Consider the following 18,708-nt stretch of genomic DNA (forward strand, 5'->3'; position numbering starts at 1 on the left):
GACATGCATTTTATGCATGCAACACAATAAATGACAAATGAGGTTTAAGCATCAGGTCAGCAGGCAGATAATGAAGAATCAGTTGCATATTTGCATATCCGTAGTGCTCCAGAACTGTATGTATATGTGTTAGTGTGCAGTGCATGTGCTTATACGTCAGCTCATGTTAGTCAGGTTACCATGGCGGGTTCAGAGGGACAGGAGGGGAGGTTTTCTCTGGCATCCTCTGCAATAACATCCTGACATGGGCACAGAATGGAGACATGGGCTAATGAAGGTAGAGTTCATGAACGCTCAATTTATGGAATAACCTTTCACTTCTTTACTCTGGGTTTGGGCTCATAAACGAGAAGAGAAATAGCCCCGGCAGCATCAGGAGCTAGACAGGGGTTGGGCACAGGGGCAGTGGAAACGGGGTGATATTAAAAACATCAGGAGGTAATGGAAAATGTAAAGTTAAAACACATGACATCACACTGAGGAGAGGGAGACAGAGGGATGGAGGAGAGACGTAGATGTAAGAAAAGGAGGTGTTAAAAGAAGAAATGGAATCAGACTTGCTGTACATCCGAAACAATGGACCTGATGGCATAGTAAACATTAAGTGATATAATAGCATTATATCCTGAGCCTGAGTCTTTGTAAGTTTTTATTATATTTAGGAAATTATTAATACAAATGGAATAACATCTCCCTTAAGTGGTACTGCTGGGAAACTGCTTAGTGTAATGTAGAAGACAGAAACAGCTTTCAATCAATCCAATCACACAGACAGTGTTGTTATATAATGTAACTGCAACAACAAGTAGTATATCTGCTCTAGTGCAAGATGAAAGCAAAAGTTCAGTGTATATAGCACTATTTCTTTACTTACAAGTCCACTGGTGTCCTGAGGATGGCCAGGTGGTTTAATGGAGGGACGCGAAGATGGGGGGACATGGTGGGAGTAATGCCGTGGGAGGTGATACACATGATGGGGGAAATAAGGCTAAGGAGAGGAGGACGTGGAGAGGAGGTAAAAACAAAATGGAAATCATAAAATCATAGGAGGGGGCTCAGGCACACATATAACAAAAATGCAGTGGGGAAAATATATGATTGTCATCCTGTATGCTACATACAAAGATCTGTTAACTGCACAATTTACTCATGATATAACTGCCAAGTGCTGTGTGGTTGTTTGTGGATGTGTGGATCAGTGTGTGCCACTCAGGGGCAGAAACAATTTCTTCTGTCGCTTTCAGAAAGCAGCCAGTGATTCCAATTTTGTTTCATGGAGTGGAGATCCTGACCAACATTTACTTATTTTTGGACCCGTAAGAAGATCACATTTTCACTTGGGGTCACCCAACACAGGCCCCTGATGAACTATAAACATTAGGTACAGGACTTGTTATCTACATACGAGTCCCTGTTTTGTCTCACCCGGTTGTAGAAGGGGTGCTGCGGGCCAGTCATCCCGCTGAAGTAGGAGCTGTGGGGCTGAGGAGGCAGGGATCCGGTGAAGGAGCCTGCCGGGGAGCAAGCAGCAGAGTGATGGCCATAACCTGACTGAGGACGGGGCACTGCCTCTTGCAGGGGCAGCGTGGGATAGGTCACTCCTCCCATGTGCATCTGCTCCCTGGCCGCACGCACATCTAAAGAGTGGACAGAGCCGGGGGAAAACAAGAACAAGAGCGGGAGAGAGAAGGAACTGTTTATCTGCGATGCTGCTGATCATGTCTTGGCGATGACTATAAAGACCCTTCAGATCCACCCACGCATCAATAATTTAGCTTTATTTCATCATCTCTAGAGAGTTTAGACAGTTGTGAATCCACAGAGAAAAATACATATCAAACGATCAACGCACGCAAGAGTAAAATTCCTTGATTCTCAAAGCACTGTGGGGAATACAACAAGAACCTTGTTCCTGAACATGTTCTCCTTATCCAAAATAGAAGACAATCAAACAACTAAATGCTGGAGAGAAAAGCAGCGCAGATGTTACGATTACAACGACCTTCAGCTGTGAATTCAGTTCTCACTTTGATTTCTATTACTCTGTTTGCTCACAAACCAGCAGGCGTGTTGATATTCTGTGTTTTCCAATAGATATACCAGCCATGTGACGACTCTGGCACATGGAGCCCCTTGCTGTCCCTGACAAATAAATTCGCCCATGTAAACAAACAAAACAGACCATGTGAACTCATAGACACTGTCACATAAGTGCTTTGCCACAATTGTTTTCACATAAATCAATTTGACTTTGAGTCGAGTATGAGCTGAGTAGGGAGCTTTGGTAAAACCTCCCAAATTAAAGTTAAATAAGCCCAGAGACAGAACAGAGTGGCTCTGTGTGGCTGGCAAGGAAGTAAGAACCAGAAACAGAAGCAGGCACCAGAATGTCTCCTGGTTATACAAGTGGCTGCTGAATGACACGCTGAGTGAGACCCAATCCAGCCTGTGAACACAATGGGGGCCTTATGATGTGAGTCAGCCTCATGGGCGGGTATCACTGACAGCACTGCCCACTGGCTGGCCACAGGACACTGGGCACCAAGTACTGACTGGCCATGGAGGGAGTGGAGGGAGCGGGATGACTGGGTAAGAGCATTGGTCGCCTTCCGCTCCCTGGGGACACGTGCGGAGGTGAAAATACCTATACACTTTTGAGCAAACCCACACAAATAAACACATGTTTGGTGGATACGTGCAGTATATACACATCAACACTTTTAGGAAAAAAGTGCTGTACTTAACTAACTGGACGTCTGGTTGTAGAGCCTGGTCAGCTGCGCCCTCCATGACTCAACCTTGGCTTAATGGAACAGATTTTGTGTGTGTGTGTGTGTGTGTGTGTGTGTGTGTGTGTGTGTGTGTGTGTGTGTGTGTGTGTGTGTTGTGTGGTCTCATATGCGCTATGATGCAGCAGCTTCACACTAGGCGTCATTGACACTCCTGTATAGACTGAATGGACGCTGACGCATGGTAGCAAAAGTACAGCGCCACTCTAGCTTACAGTTTAATACTGATGCAGTATTACATCACTGTAACTACAAACTGTGAAATCTGGTGCAGCACTTGAAGCAAATTGGTGACAGCGAGTGAAAATACTGTCCCGATCCCACAGTGCTGTAGTGAAAACCTGCTCGACATTTGATTGTTCGGAAATGATAAGCAAACTGTAGGTTTCTGAGAGCCCCTGCAGTGGGCGATTTTAGAGCAAACCCTGCTGCAATGTTATGAGTAATGTCACTGCCAAATGAGCTGGCACTGAATTCAACACATCTCATAGAGGACAGTTCTCTCTTTCTGTAAGCTATTGTATACTCAGTGCTTTTAGGTACTTGTAAAATGATTAACCTCTTCCTATCTCTCACTCTCTCACACACACACACACACACACACACACACACACACACACACACACACACACACACACACACACACACACACACAAAGAATCTCACACGTATTATAGTGATGACATTTTAAAAGCCTGATAACAGTTTCATCTTGAGCTAACCTGAACAAAAAAAAAGTTAATGAAATATGCTGAGATACTGGTTAGTATCTATGAGCTGCACTCTAAGTTATTTATATTAAGCTTTACTACCAGGGTTCCCATGCTTTCTTAAACATCAAATTCAAGGACTTTTTGTGTCCAATTGCCTCAAATTCAAGGACCCGACACGGCATAGTTTGAGACATGGTTCAAAGTTAATTACCGTTAAAACACTAAGAATTTTTATAATATATGACAACTAGCAGGCTTTGCAGAAGCTCACAGACAACAATTAAAAAGAGAGAGAGGCTTGAATGTGTGAACACTTCTCAGTTGTGCTTTGTTACAGTGATGGCAGCCTAAATGGTGTCTTGCCTTCTCTAACACAGCACAGTAAAACAAAATATTGAAAAAGTTGAGCAGAGACAGAGATTTGATGAGTTGAAGAGCTGAGAGATGGCAGGAGAAATGCAGACAGCAGCAGGTAGCCTATTTACTAATGTTTTGTACCAATTTCTGTTTTTGCACAAAATATATAAATTCAAACACTTTCAATGATCCATGTCAATTTATGTCTATTTTCAAAAACTTTCAAGGCTTAGATTTTTTTCCTCAAATTCACAAACTTTAAAGGATTTCTAGAACCTGTGGGAACCCTGTTCTACTCTGTAAAGCTAAATAAAAATAAAAATGGCTCTAACCGCATGTAAATGTCAGCACAGATACTGAAGATGCTTCTGTTAAAAATCAAGTCACTCAACTATTTGATGGGTATAAAAATAATGTGAATCATATGCTCTGTCTTTCTAACATGAAAAAAAACATCCTAACAAAAGGTCCAACCTATTTGTTGTGTCAAACACACATCTTATTGTTGTCATGAAGATAGTTTAGTTGTTGTTTTGTTGTCATGCAATAACAATTAAACCAGCTCCATGACGACTGAAGAACTCCATGTGCTGTGGAAGGTCACGAGATGTGCTAGTTGTGTCCAACACAAGCCTAAAGACATTTTCTGCTGGTTTTTCAAGTATCTGCACTGAAACGGTGAGTGTGTATGAACCTGCTATGATCTCCCTGAGTTTGGGGTCCAGGTTGACTGTGCAGGGCAGGAACATCTCCACGTCTCTGGCAGTGAGAACGGGTGTCCTGGAAGACAGGAAGACCTCAAAGCTGCGGATGTCTCCATCGATCTCCAGCAGTGGCTCCACGTCCTTAGTGGTGGGGATGCTCTTGGAGATTCTTCAAAAGGAAGACGACAAAGAGAAGGCGGATTTCGCACAAGTTAACATAGTGATAGTTTGGCTAGATCCACTCATCATGATAACTATTTACAAATATTAATCTTAATGATTTGGAGACTTTTCCGTTGTTGGGACTTTCAAATTCAGTAGAATGGAAATAAAAACAAAGAAAACAAGTTACTATACAACAAAATTTAACAACTCTTCACTGTGGAAAACCGAATGGTTATGGAGAACAATACATTAATTTGTTCAGCGTTATAGACACAAATATGTCAACATGTCAGTTTACACAAGTTCTGACTGGTGCATTCGTAGCTGTAAACACAAAGCATAACATTCTGATGAAAAAAGAAAAGAGGAAATAGCAAGCAGTACTGTTAAGATTGAAGAGATATGCAACGGTCATCATCATCATGAGAGCAGAGAGATAACTGGATTTAGAGAAGGCAAGATAGTGAAAGGGGGGATGTTCGAGGACAGATAGAGTGAGGGATGTTATCTTTTCTCAGCAGAGGAGGAAACCTGAGAAGATGACAATCAGGGTAATTTAGCAAGCAGCAGACGGAAGCACGTCATGAAGCGCTACTACAGTTAACATGATGTTTGTTATCACAGGCTTTTAAGTAAACACCATGTTTGTGTTTGAGATTGTTCCGTTATTGCGTGATATAGTTTTTCCTGTGTAAACTGCAGAGAAAACCATCTTGCGTTATATTAAGAACGGTGCAGTGTTCACTTAATGGAATATTACATTAAAAATCATTCGAAAACTGCACAAACTCTGACACATAATATGAATTAAAGCTTAAACCAGTGGTTTAGAGGTGGCACCAGCATCTCTGAAATTATGAATACTAAATACAAATACTGAAGTGTTAAGAGGTGGGAAATTTCAATTCAATTTCAGCTGCACAAGGTTAAAACGGATATCAGTTTAATCAAGGACAGCATAACATGTGGCCAAGGCTACAAGGGAAGCAAACACCAACAACCCAGAGCAATCAGTACATCTCGTTAATCCCATCATTCAGACATGAAAATATGAAACTCTGAGTGACTTATGGCACCGGCCATTCATCACCAGAATATGCCGCTCTTATCAGATGAATGAAGAGACTCCAGCAGGGAGCAGACATCTTTCTCATCTCTGCCTCCATTTCTCATCCGAACCCTTCATCATTTTCTCAGTAGATGCTTTTCTCTCCCTACATCCTGCTTAACGTTCCCTCCTCTCAGATCAACCCTTACTCAACCCCCCCCCCCTTTCCACCCCATACATCACCCAGTCTGTGTACTGGTATGCTCTGCTGAGAAACGCTGGCTGATGAGTTGGGTTTTTCCCTGGGCCTGATCTGTTTTTGAGAGTGAACACAGGCAGGCCTTTCTGTGACTTGATTGGATGATTAGTACCATTGCTGCAGCACGCTAGCTAAGTCAGGGTGAGGTCAGCATCTGGCGAAGACTCAACGCAGCACACTGTTAGCTAATAATCCAAACTACCAGCTAACCTATTCCAGTTAACATGCTGGCTGAAGTGTCCCGTGTCAGCCCAATCCAGTGAGGTTCTTATTGGACGAAAACAATACTTTACAAGAACACTTGCAACACACAGGTTACATCAATTCCATTTTAGGCATTTAGCTGATACTCCTGCCCAGACTGCTTACAGCGAGTGAACAGGTAAGGGTCCAGTCTTCTGTTCAAGGACATTTTGACAGGAAAGATGGCTGGTGATGGACGCATCTGCTGTTGCAGGGCTCGAACCTGTGACCTTGTGGTTACGGGATGTCTCTCACCAAATGTACGAGTCTGGCAAGAAATACAGGGAGGAGGTGTTGTAGATGCTAAGAAGTAAAAATTTGTAACACAAATGTGTGGAAATTATCATTTTATGACAGAGTCTGACTGGAAAGCTGCTCATTTTGCACATTTTCCAAGTCCAAAAAAAGACAACGATTACCTGTAAATCTTTAGGTGGCAAAGAATTGCAATCTAAACTGACACTAAATCTACACTTTTGCATCTGTGCTCCATTCGTAAACCTCTCCCCAGTCCTGAGTGCTCCTCCTGCAGAGATTCACTTCTCAGCAGACCAGCCCAGGTGGGTCACCCAAACCCCAGCGCTCCCACCCAACTGCCAGTACAGACACACTTTGACTGAAAGAAGAGAGAATAGGCTGTGAGAGGGGAGGATGCAGAGGCACAGCTGGGCTCCAGTAGACAAAGCCCTCTCAGTGTTTTCTTCCATTAGAACCTTTAACAAGACCCAAAAGGTCGAGGAAGCTCCATGTTGGCACACAGATGAACCCCGCTCATGTGACCTCTGCTAGGGAGGATGAGCAGGACACAGAAGGCACAGATGTTACCTGCATGCATATACACATACATAAGCTGCACCAGCAATGATTTCAAACATTGACAAAAGCAGCGGTGTGTAATGTCCACTGCAGACACCTGGGCAGTGTGGATGGGGACATTCAAAGGCGCGGATGAAGAGTGGAGTGTGTGTTTGTATGCACGTGCAAATACATGCACAGTGTGTGTGTGTGTGTGTGTTTGTGTGTGTGTGTGTGTGTGTGTGTGTGTGTGTGTGTGTGTGTATGTGTATGTGTGTGTGTGTGTGTTTGGTTCCTTTTCCCATGAACTGTATTAACCCGTATATAGACTGGGAGAAGCCTGTGCTTTTCCCAATTTCCAGCTGGCTTACTGCTGTTTATTTGTGGGTCTGAAGACACAGACCAACAGGAGCCAGTGACTCACAAACACACACACACACACACACACAGACACACACAGGGCACTTCCTTTTGCTATAAAGAGAGCACCCTCCAAAGACTTTCTAAGGAGTATTGAGTCTTTTTATAGAACTATCTAACATAGCTCAGTGGTGTGTCCACACAGTTTTGTCATTTTGTCCCAATAAGTGATTAAACTGTAACTATAACAGCCTGCACAAGTTACAAGCCATCTAACAACAACACCCCCCCAGCCCTCCCCCAAAAAAACCTCCAACTTCCAACCATTTCGCTGCCCTGCATGTTAGCTCTGGCTTGCTGTCTACCATTAAAAACATGGAGTGCAGACTACTGCGACTTCCAAAGACAACCAGGGGCTGGTGAGAAGAACAAATCAAGGACATCCATCATGGAGTTATACCCAGACAGATGGAAAGAAAAAAGGACAGAGTGGAGAGTCAGAGGTCCATTCCTGACGTTCCCAGCTGACTGGTCAGACATGTCTGCAGGAGAGGCAGCCCAGACACAACATGGGGCTCACACTTCACACACTACTGGCCTTGTAAGATCTTTGGTAAAGATGGAGGGCACCAATCAATGGATGGTTGATGAGGAGAATTTTAGAAATGCAAGAGAAGGAAGGAGAGAACTATAGAGAAGGCGCAGTATTATTGGAATACTAATACCCTGACAGCTGATAATTCATTAGAGTGATTTTGGACATCATGTTGAACTGCAGAACAAACAGTTCCCCTGAAATGCCAGCAGCAGTTTGTCAATGAGGTATAACCACTTTAAATGACATCCTTTGCAGATAACTAATGATGAGTTGTTGGCCTTGGCATTAAGCAATTGACACAAATCACTTCAGACTTAGTCATCCTCACAGTGAACAGACGATAGAGACAAAATGAACAAAGCCATTCTTATCAGCAATCAGTTGCCAAATGACAAGATGGATGTACGGTTTGGAGCGCCAAGGAAGCCGGCGTGCTACTTTCAAGCAGACCGAGGACGAGTGAGATAAAGGCCGGCAGGCATCCCAGCAGCCGTTCCTGCACAATGGGCCCATTGACAGGACCCAGCTTATAGCTGCTGCAGCAGCACAGGCGCTTAGGTCCAACCACTCTGTGTGGTGTGGCCACTGAGAGCTTTCTGAGCTTATCCAAATGCTAATAGGTCCCAAAGCTGACTGGAGCATAGCCTTTCTTCTCCTGTCAACCTCCCACACGCTGCAGCTGAGGGGAATGAGCAGAATTCATCACTCTATCCCTTCCGACCTCTCTTTGGGCACTGAAACTATGAATGTGCCACTTGACTTTGCTTTACAGCTGCCCTCTGTGCTTTTACAGATGACATGCGCATGCATGCCACAAAGAGGTGGTCTCACTGCCAAACATTTCCATAAAGGGGCCCAAAGACAGAGAGATGCCTGCAGAACAGACAAACGCCTGTGCACATTGTGTTTGAGAAGCTCAAGAGTTTCAGTGTGAGGCACTGTGTGACCAGTAAAACAATGTGTGGGTGAAGAAGTTAACCAGGCCCGGGTCCGGTGCATTCCTCTCCTGGTCAGAGTCATGTCAGAACCGCTGGCACACTGTCTGCCAAGCGCGTGGATGAAACCAGTGAGGCCCTCTCTGGGAAAACAGTGGACAGGCGGACAGACCAGCATGCTGGCGCGTGGACTCGCAGCATCAATGCTGAGAGAGGTTATTGTTACAGTGGAAGCTGCCAAGCACTCCACCACCCCAAAGGCAGAGGGGGAGAGCATAAATATGTTTTCACTTTAAATGACGCCATGTTCTTTGTCTCCTTAAAATCCAGACGTATTTCCTTGATTTGAATCAAATGCTTCAAGTAATGTGGACACCCTGTGTCTCTGCTTTCCTCTGTCTCTAACATTCTCTCATTCTTGCTTCCTTGTCTTGGCAGTGCCAACTGACAACTTGTGGCAGCGTCTGCTTTCCATATACATTTGTGGCAAGGTTTAGTCCAATAATTGAAACTCTCGTGTACTAAGCTGGACCTGTGCATCCCAAAGCAAACCACAGAGACAAGCAGGCTAATGGGAAACACACCAGGCTGATAAAAACCAAGCAGCTTCAGAGCGAGCAGCCTCTCGGTGAGACGGGCTCAGGACTCAGTGGTTCCCTGAAATGTTGATTAAACTCATGTGTAGCGCCGAAACGGAGCCTCCTTGTTCCAGACCCCAAAAACCTTAACTGAACCCTCCACTCACAGTAACTAAGGCCTCATTCTTGACAAATAGTTAAACACTAAACCTCAGCTTGGTGATTTATGAGTAAGAGGAGAGTTTGGAGCATCATAGGGCCATGGCAGAGTTCGTTCATCATGACACTAATTGCACTGCGAAGTTCATATCAGCGCATGTGGTTGTTTGATAGCTGTAATGGCCAGTTGATAGGCAGTGTGCTGCCGAGTTAAGTGGGATGGACTTCTAAAGTGAAGACAAATGTGCTCTTCTGCAGCAGATAATACATCTGGAATAAGTCTGTTATGGAACTAAAATCAACATAGTGAGTAACGAATGTGACAAAAAAGCTGGGGATGCTCAGGCTGAACCAGTAATGCTCCAGTTTACTTCACAGAGTGGGATGTGTGCATGAGAAATATGATGAGAGAGGGATACGAAAACATTACTGAGGGTGTCAGCGTTGGAGAGACAGAGAGCTAAACAGAGAGAGAGAGAGAAGAAAATGCTGTGCAGTAAAACTGATTTTTCTCAAAGCTCACCAACTCCAATGTGTTTCTGAGTCAAAGGCAGCGAGAAAAAGTCTCCCCTGATTATTAAGAAGTTTCTTTAGAACCTGAAGCATATTGCTCAAGAGACCCCAGCAGACAAATCTGATAACTAAATCCTTAAGCTATGCTGTGGGTGGCAGCATGAGTGCCGAATCAAGAGCTGCTTTAAGAGCAAAGATAGAAAAGGACACTCGTGATTCCTCCCAATATAAGCCAAATCTTCAAATCACATTCTCTGGGCTTGCTCGCTTGCCTAGTTGTTCTTTGCCATTTTAGTGTGGTTTCTACACACGCACACACACACCCTAAAAAGGGCCTAACCTCCACTGACTTCTGAAGGGCCAGGATGTTAACATCAGTTAAGGGCCGGATATGTGTGTGTGTGTGTGTGTGTGTGTGTGTGTGTGTGTGTGTGTGTGTGTGTGTGTGTGAGTGAGAGAGAGACTATCAAGTGTGCCCGTGGCGGCTGAGTGGCGAATCTCACTGTCCACTTAAAGGTCAGTACTGACCCTCTTGCAACCCTGCACTGCTATTTATAATCACCACCCAAACCCCCACCACCCACCCACCTTCCAGCAGTTCCAGCACAAAGAAACGGCAGAGCTGAAGAGAGATCAGCGATAGTGCTCAACACCAGAGAAATACCAAAGTATCGGGCAGATGTCTGCTTCTCAGCCCTCCACTTCTTTCCTCCCATCTCGGTGTCACATTTAATTGTTAATCAAAAACTTGTCATCACTGATGGACGACTCTATGACTAAAGAGCAGAGGCCAGTCAGAGGTATAGCTGAGGCTTTTATTACATTTGAAATGATTCCTTATGGCTTGCACAGAAAAGGGAACAGAGCAGTTCTCTTGTTTCAGACCAATTAGTCTAATCCTTCAACCTCGGCTTACAGGCAGAACTGAAAAGGGCTTTAAGGATTTTCTAACAAAGAATGCTGCATGACGTTCTTTCCATCCTCACGTGGTAGCCTCCACACACACAAATACACAGCACACACCCTCCTGTGTCACCTGTACACAGTTGCTGCCATGTTTTTTTTTCTTTTTTTTTTTTTTTACATTTTGAGCAGCTCAGTGGGGGTTGAGTGTTGGTGGAGCTGGCTGAGGCTGATTCATGCCTGAGCCACCACCGCCAAACACCTGAGGGGTGGAATGACAATGCAGGCCGGACCCCCCCCACCCCCGGACCCACACACACACACTTAAACTGAAATCAGCACAGGACCAGTTTCACTAATGTACACAGCCATGTGGGACATGTGCATGAATTTGTATGCGTCCACCACCTGGACTATCTCACTTGGAGCAGCAGCATCACCTGAGGCTATGAATACACCTGAGACATGAATACACCAATGGCAAATTCGTCTAGCACTAATCCTGCTGGTATCTAGTCTGATCCTCTGCAGTATTCACACATTTTGATTCCTTTACCTAATTTTTCCTCCTGAGATTGGACTTTCTTCTCTCTTTCTTTGTGCCCTGTCTTATCTTTTTCCACCCCTCTCCCTTTTCCATCTTTATCTCGCACCTACCATGCATTCTTTTTTGACTCTGTCTGTTATTCATCTACTCGTCTGTCAGGTAGTCTGTCAGCAGACTGGTGTGTGTAGACTCAATGCTGGTGTCCTATCAGTGACAGAGCCTGAACTCTATTGAGACATAGGTGGCTTCACACCAGCCTTTACAAATTCACACACGTTTTCGGGTCTCTTGGCAAATGGCAGTGCAATGAGCGATCGAATTACCAGTTTTTACTCTGTCTTTCACTGAAACACCTCCCGGAGGGATTTAGCACAGGGACAATAGGATCCCTGAGAGGACACAGAGAAAGAAAAACTATTTTTGAGCATTTGCAGTGCACACAGATTACAGAAAGTGTCACAAATTCGACGGGAATTCGCATGAACAATAGTCTGCGTGGCAAAGAATAAAGACTTTTCATTTGAGGGCAGGAAAAGTTCAAAAGTATTTATCATAAGAGAAGAATAGGATCTCACCATTTTTTTTGCGGGCAGATATTTAAGAGCTTATTAAAGGATTCCACATAAAGGGAATCACCCGCATGAGCTTTGGAACGCGCTTTTATCCCGGCACATAATTGCAACCAAATTACAATAATTGTGCCAATTAAAGTAATCCTGAATGAAGAGAGTGTCATCTTAATGTTTCAGTACTTGGGATAAGAGTCTCTCTAATTAAGACTGAATTGCCTGGCTACATATTCATTCAGAGTGCAATTAGCACTTAAAAAAAAAATAAAAAAAGTTTTGAAGTGTCCAAGAAGTGCCTGGCTCTTGTCACGTCCCTGAAAGGGGGATTGTTTGGTAAATGAATGCAGGGTCAGGCCAACAAAACAGAGAGGAAGAGACGATGAAGGGAAGAAAGGAATAAGTTGAATCTTCACAAACTGTGACATCAAGAGCAAAAGCATAAAGTGCAGCAAGATTTGTAAATTGATTTACATGCAAATACAGGCAAACACAGCGACTCTGCAATTAAGAGCACTTCTAGACACTACTACCTTACCTAACAACAATTTCTCTGCTGTGTTCTGCTTCCTGCGCTCTGTGTGAATGTGTATGTGTGTGTGTGTGTGTGTGTGTGTGTGTGTGTGTGTGTGCTCGCATATACGCGTTTGTTGAACGCAGCCTGCATCTCAGGGTCTGATTAATTACACTGATTCTCAGAGGAGTTGGGGGTGACATATGTTCTTGCACTGGTGTGAGAGCTAGGTGTGTGTGTGTGAAAATCAGTGTGTACATAAGTGTGTGTTGCATGTGTACCACATGCACAAGTTTTATGCGTGCACATACATATGTTCAATCTCAAATGCTTGTAGTGGCTAATACTGTTTGTACGTATGCTTGTTTTAGTCACGACACGCATGCGTTTTCTCACAAATCCCTGTGTGTACGTGTGTCTATAAGTGCATGGCATGCAATAGTTTTTGTGTGTGTGTGTGTGTGTGTAATGAACAGAAGATTCAGGTGCAACGCCAGAAACACACTCCTGAGTGCGGCGGGGGCATCCTGGCACAGACAGGGCACCAGATGTCAGAGCAGTGCAGGAACCTGCTCGGTGGACCAGTGACACTTTTTTTTTTTTTTTTTTTTTTTTTAGAGCTGAAAACGGGATCTGGGCGTCCAGGAATAAACTCTCGGAGGGGCTGACTAAACCCGCCCCCATACATCATTAGGTCCAAATATGTTAACCCCTCAACCGAAAACACAGGACTAACTCACTTTCAAACTAATCCCCACTGACAAAACAAAACAAAACAAAAAAAGAAAAACTCTAATAATTTGAGACACTGACTGACACTGTGAAAGAATTCCTACAAACTGCATGAACAGTGATTTTACAGTCCTTGAAGTCCTTTAATGTATATCCAGACATACAGGAGCTGACTGATCACATCCCCTGATCTTGGATTCACTTATATCTCAGTGCTAGTCTATGTGATTGATTGTCCGAACTTTCTCTCCTACAGCATGTCTTGTAAAACACGCCAATCGGGCTGCAACTAACAAATATTTTTATTGTTGATTCATCACTCAATTATTTTTGTTCTATAAAATGTCAGAAAATAGAGGACAATAACCATCACAATTTCCCAGAATGCATGTTTATATGTTCAAATAGCTTATTAAGTCCAATCCATAGTCCAAAAGCCAAAGACACTATCAGAGAAAATAAAAGAAAAAAAGCATATCTTTATATTTGTAGCTAGAGTCACTTAAATTAAATCATTTTAGCTTGAAAAATAAGAGAAATAGCTAATCTTTATTTGCTAACTAATCCATTAACTGACTAATAGTTTCAGCTCTAGATTTTACTATCACTTCTATTCCACGGTCTTGTTTTGTTTTCTGTTAACCAAGTGAACCGTCTAATGTTTACACCCTTGTCTCTACATTACAAAAGAAGATTAGTTTGGCCTCTGTTAATTGTGTTTTTTTAGTTGTTGTCCTTTCTTTTTGCTGAGTTAGTCATTTCTGTAATTAACTTGTATCCTATTGATTGGTGTGCCATTACTATTGCATGAGCACCTCCTGTAAACATTTATGTGTATATAAAGTGTGAATATAAAATTGAGTGTATATCAAATGCAAGATTAATATATATATGCTTTGTTGTTAATTCTCAACTACCTTATAAATGCTGATCATAAAAAAACTAAAGTACATTTGTGCAATAAGGTGCAACAAAATCTAATCAGATCTTTCTCTTGGAAGGGGACATCTCCAATTTAAATAGGGAAATTTAAATGTTATTGAATTTAAAAGATGCAGGCCCCCAGGAAGATGACCAAGCATTTTATAAAAGCTAATGAAAATCCAAGTATGGAGTAAAAACAGTAAAGGTTAATAGATGTTCAAAAACATAGTAAAGGTCACAACAACAGCAATGTGTCCAACAGGAGTGTCCTTGAACAAGATCCAGAAGCTGCACTTGCTCACTTACTTTAAGTCACTTGAAGAGCTTCCACATAATGGCTGAATGTAATGTAATGATTCTAAACAACATCAAGGAAATAAACATACAAAAGCCCATTAACAGTCTTTAGAAATGGCATGGCTGCTTTAAAGCAATAACCATGAAGCAGGAGGGAGTTAGGTTAGCAAGAGTCATTAAGTCTCTATTGGCAGCTAAAACAAGGAACAACTGACTCCTGAGAGAGATAACACTGAGGAGGAAGAAGTGATATAGCTGAAAATGATAGTCACAAGGCTGAATGCTCCAAGTTAAATTTACCAGTGATCAAAAACAAAAAAATACAGCATGTATTTGAGGTGGTTAATTAATATAAGGGTCAGTCCAAAACACTTCCTGTTTTGTTTTCTGTTCAATTTCTGTCAGTGTGTCAGGCAGGCCACGATGCTGGCTAACTGCTTGAGCTGTAATTTGTTTTCCCTACTGAACTAACAGAACATTTTAGCTATGCTCTGAGTGTGAGCTTGATTTCTTTGAGCCAGTATCTCCTACAGACAGTGCCATCTTTGTTACACAGTGCTTTCCCCCTGCTACCTTGCATTAGTCTGGGCAGCTCCCAGTCTTACCATTAATGATAGAAATCGCTGAGGTTATTAACCGATTACACATTCTCCATCAGATTAGGAGGGCTGTACGGGCCTGCTCCCGCTACAGGAATTAGCGCTACACATTTCTCCTCACGCCGTGTCCTACAATGACACCTCACAGCCCTTCATGGACGTTTGTTATTGCTAGGCAAGTTGCTAAAAACAGCTTTTAGCCGTTTTGAAAGCATGTGTGTTTGTGTGAGATATGAGGGAAGGTGGGCGACTGTTTCTATTTTTTCCTCGCTCTTCTAGGAGTTCAGGTACATGCCTCAGAGAATGGCTGTCACCTTCTACACTGAGAGGCACTCTGTTATTCACACAATATTTCCACGTGGTTTAGTAATTTCATTTTCATTTGACAGGCAAGGTAGGACATACAATCCAGACTGAAAACATCTTCTGGCTGAATTTGAAGAACCTCAGGCGACGATCGAACCTGGACCTTATTTTTACTGATGGAGATGGAAACAGAAAACATCTTTTGTACACGCTACAGTTGTATAGTTACTCCATTGAATGATTTATAAAATGTTATGTTTTTCTGATGCTCCGTGCACTGTGCTGTAGAAACCCTTACAAAAAGGAGAGACGAGGAAGAGCGTGCTGCCTTGTGACTGAGATGCAGGGCGACAGTTGACCTATAAGGGGCTGACTCACCCCCACGTTCACTTCACCACTAATATATTCACTTAGTAACGCTCAGGGGATGTGCAGTTCCGCTGTGAAAAAATGGCTGAGCACAACAACTCATGCACACATATGCACGCTAAAACACAAAGAACATGCATGTAGTCTGACGCATGATAGTGTTGCGGTGACAGAATTAGTGTTACAGCTATTAGTTTATTATAACATACAGGAAACGGTTTACTGGTTGAACCTCCGTCATATGTGATATGCGTGCCTGTGTGCACATGTCCAGTGCATGTGCGTATTCATATATACTGCTGAAAAAGGAAAGCAAAGAGAGGTAGCTATCTCTCTCTCAAACAGACAGACAGTTGGGAGAAGAGGCCCGAGGTTCCAAGAAGCCAGTCAAGTGCCCATCTATCGCTCAGAGAAAAAGACAGAATAACTCATCCAGAGTGAAAAAGCGACCTAAAAAGCTTCAGATCATAATAAGAAAGAGGAAGAAAAGAGCAAGCAGAGAGACAGAAAAAGATACACAGACAGAGGCCAGAGTCTTATCAGCGGAAGATTAGCGCAAGAGATAAGGCCTCTAGGCAAGGCGTTGTGTTTAGCCTGTTTGAGGCTTCCTGTCATCATCATTAAGGCTGCTTCTCCGACAGCCACTGTGGAAAACAGAGCAGCCATTTGGAAAGACACCCAATGAGGAGGGAGATAAAGAAAGACAGGACCGTTGGTCAAAAGCAAGATGATGGCTATATTAAGTCTAATGAGCAGTGTAAGCACAATATCATGCTGCGGTAAAGCTACTTGAATCCAGGCCTAGTGTATAATTATATCTGCCAGTTTTATTTTCCACAATAATTATGGTAAAAGACACTTTTTTTTGGGTGTCCACTATACTTAAATATGGTAAAGCTATATGACGGAGAAGTGTGGTCACAAAATCTTTTCCACTTCAGTTAACAATTGTAAAAGACAGAGACCATGATGCCCCTTGCTCCCCATACTATACGTTTCACACGTAACACTTGACTACCATAAAACAAAATGGAAGGTATTGCCTATTGTCCTTTGAAAAACGAACAGCTAATGAGACAGCAGTTTGACTTGGAAATGGGGGAGGGAGGGTTGTCTGCTGAATCTAGTTGGCTGACTGGTTGACAGTAACTGTCTGTGACACTTCCCTGCCGCAGGAGTCGTGGGCGCTAGTGTATTGTGACAGAGTGCAACCTTTAAAGGCCAGCGACTGATACACAACAGCACCAAAAACCCAGTAATTCAGCCTGTGTCGGCCTCCTCCTCTTGTTGGCGGTGAGTGCGCCTGAAAGCAGTCCGTGACCACACACATACAAAGGCATAAACACTCTGTATACTGTATACACAGAGAGCGAGAGAAAGAGAGAGAGAGAGAAAGAGAGAAGGAGAGACAGCCAAGGCTTTCCCTTTAATGCTCAAATAAAGACGTCTGACCTTCAGTTGTTTCTTGTCCAGTTTTTAGGAAATGTGTCTTTTCTCGAATCCAGAGAAGTCAAACTTACAATACAGTCATCATTTGCCTTGTGCATAATGAGCAGTTACAAAATCTGTCTGTCAGTTGCCAATTAGTGTGGCACTCAAAGGCAGGGCACTAACTGTGCACTAATGTTGCCCGCATGTAAAAGAAAATCCTCTACTGCCACCTGTTGGTCAAAATTACTTACATCTTACTTACAAATTACATATTTCATAGAGAGAAAAAGTAATATGATTCTAAAGTGACACTTAAACTGTGTTCTGGTTTGTGGACTTCGTCAGGGAGGATTTAGTGTTGTACTGAGAAGAGCTCGGTCACTTGGCTGAATTCCTCTGACTTAGTTTCCACTGAGGTAATTTAAACTTTATTTTATGTTAAAAGTGGTCTCAGTCTGCCAATGCTGTAGCCAAAGTAAGAAAGAGGCTGGAGTAAAGACAATAAAACAAGAAGCGAAGGAAGGTGAGAAAGAACAAGGTGCATTGAATAAGCCTGTACATCTTCTAGATCAGATAGGTAACTTTAGAAAGGGGTTATTTTATCGCTGTGTGTATGTGTATGTGTGTGTGTGTTTACCTCTCGTAGATGGTCTTGAGAGCAACCTGGTCAGACACTCCGTCAGTCTCCTCCAGAAAAAGGATGATCCATGATGTCCTGTAAGGCCACTCCTCTGTCAGGTTGATCCACGACGCCAGCCGATCCCAGTTGAAGATGATCTGATTTGCTCGCAACAGACGGCCTGTCAACAATGATGCAGAGGATTCATGGCCTTGGAAGTCACTGGTCTACTCTTAATCCCAGTCTAGCTGAGAACACCAACCCCTAAGGACTGTTCATCCTCCTTAATCGTCACAGTCGATTAATAATGGGTACAAAGTTGTGGCATAAAGAATAGTGGGCCTGTAACTGCAAAGTTATCAGTTTGACCATTGTGATATTGTTGTTACATGACCTGTGGTCATGTCCTGTCAGCATCTGATTAATTGTATGTGCAGTATAATTTATATCTGTAACATATAATGATTATACGAAAAATGTACTCTTCATTAAAATGCTTGATCAAATAAACTGCCTCTGCAGCCACATCATCGCCTCTATTGGTTTAGGAATAAATATCATCAGAGCTTTGTTTTGCGGGTGTGTCCTCCTCCAAATCTTTCCCCAACAGCTGACTTAAGTTAAAAAGCAAAGCATTAGGGCAGGTTAAATTAAGGCTAAACAACTGTAATGTTGCTGTAAAAAC

General features: G+C 43.0%; 1 protein-coding gene across 6 annotated transcripts in view; it reads right to left on the minus strand.

Moving 5' to 3' along the window:
* kidins220a (kinase D-interacting substrate 220a) overlaps positions 1 to 18,708 on the minus strand; it is a 45,216-nt gene that overhangs the window by 7,593 nt on the left and 18,915 nt on the right. For 3 of the 6 annotated variants that reach the window (XM_023393731.2, XM_087170277.1, XM_023393730.2), the window contains exons 23-27: positions 18,042 to 18,204; positions 4,554 to 4,732; positions 1,426 to 1,637; positions 875 to 988; positions 180 to 239 (exon numbers count right to left, since the gene is read on the minus strand). In XM_023393731.2, the coding sequence (XP_023249499.1) occupies positions 180 to 239; positions 875 to 988; positions 1,426 to 1,637; positions 4,554 to 4,732; positions 18,042 to 18,204 (728 nt within the window). The remainder of the gene's footprint in view (positions 1 to 179; positions 240 to 874; positions 989 to 1,425; positions 1,638 to 4,553; positions 4,733 to 18,041; positions 18,205 to 18,708) is intronic. The other 3 variants (XM_087170275.1, XM_087170274.1, XM_087170276.1) reach the window with 2 other exon arrangements.

This window comes from Seriola lalandi, unplaced genomic scaffold, assembly GCF_002814215.2.
Source record: "Seriola lalandi dorsalis isolate HSWRI2012SDOR001 ecotype SW California unplaced genomic scaffold, Sedor1 jcf7180002054942, whole genome shotgun sequence".
NCBI classification, from domain to species: domain Eukaryota; kingdom Metazoa; phylum Chordata; class Actinopteri; order Carangiformes; family Carangidae; genus Seriola; species Seriola lalandi.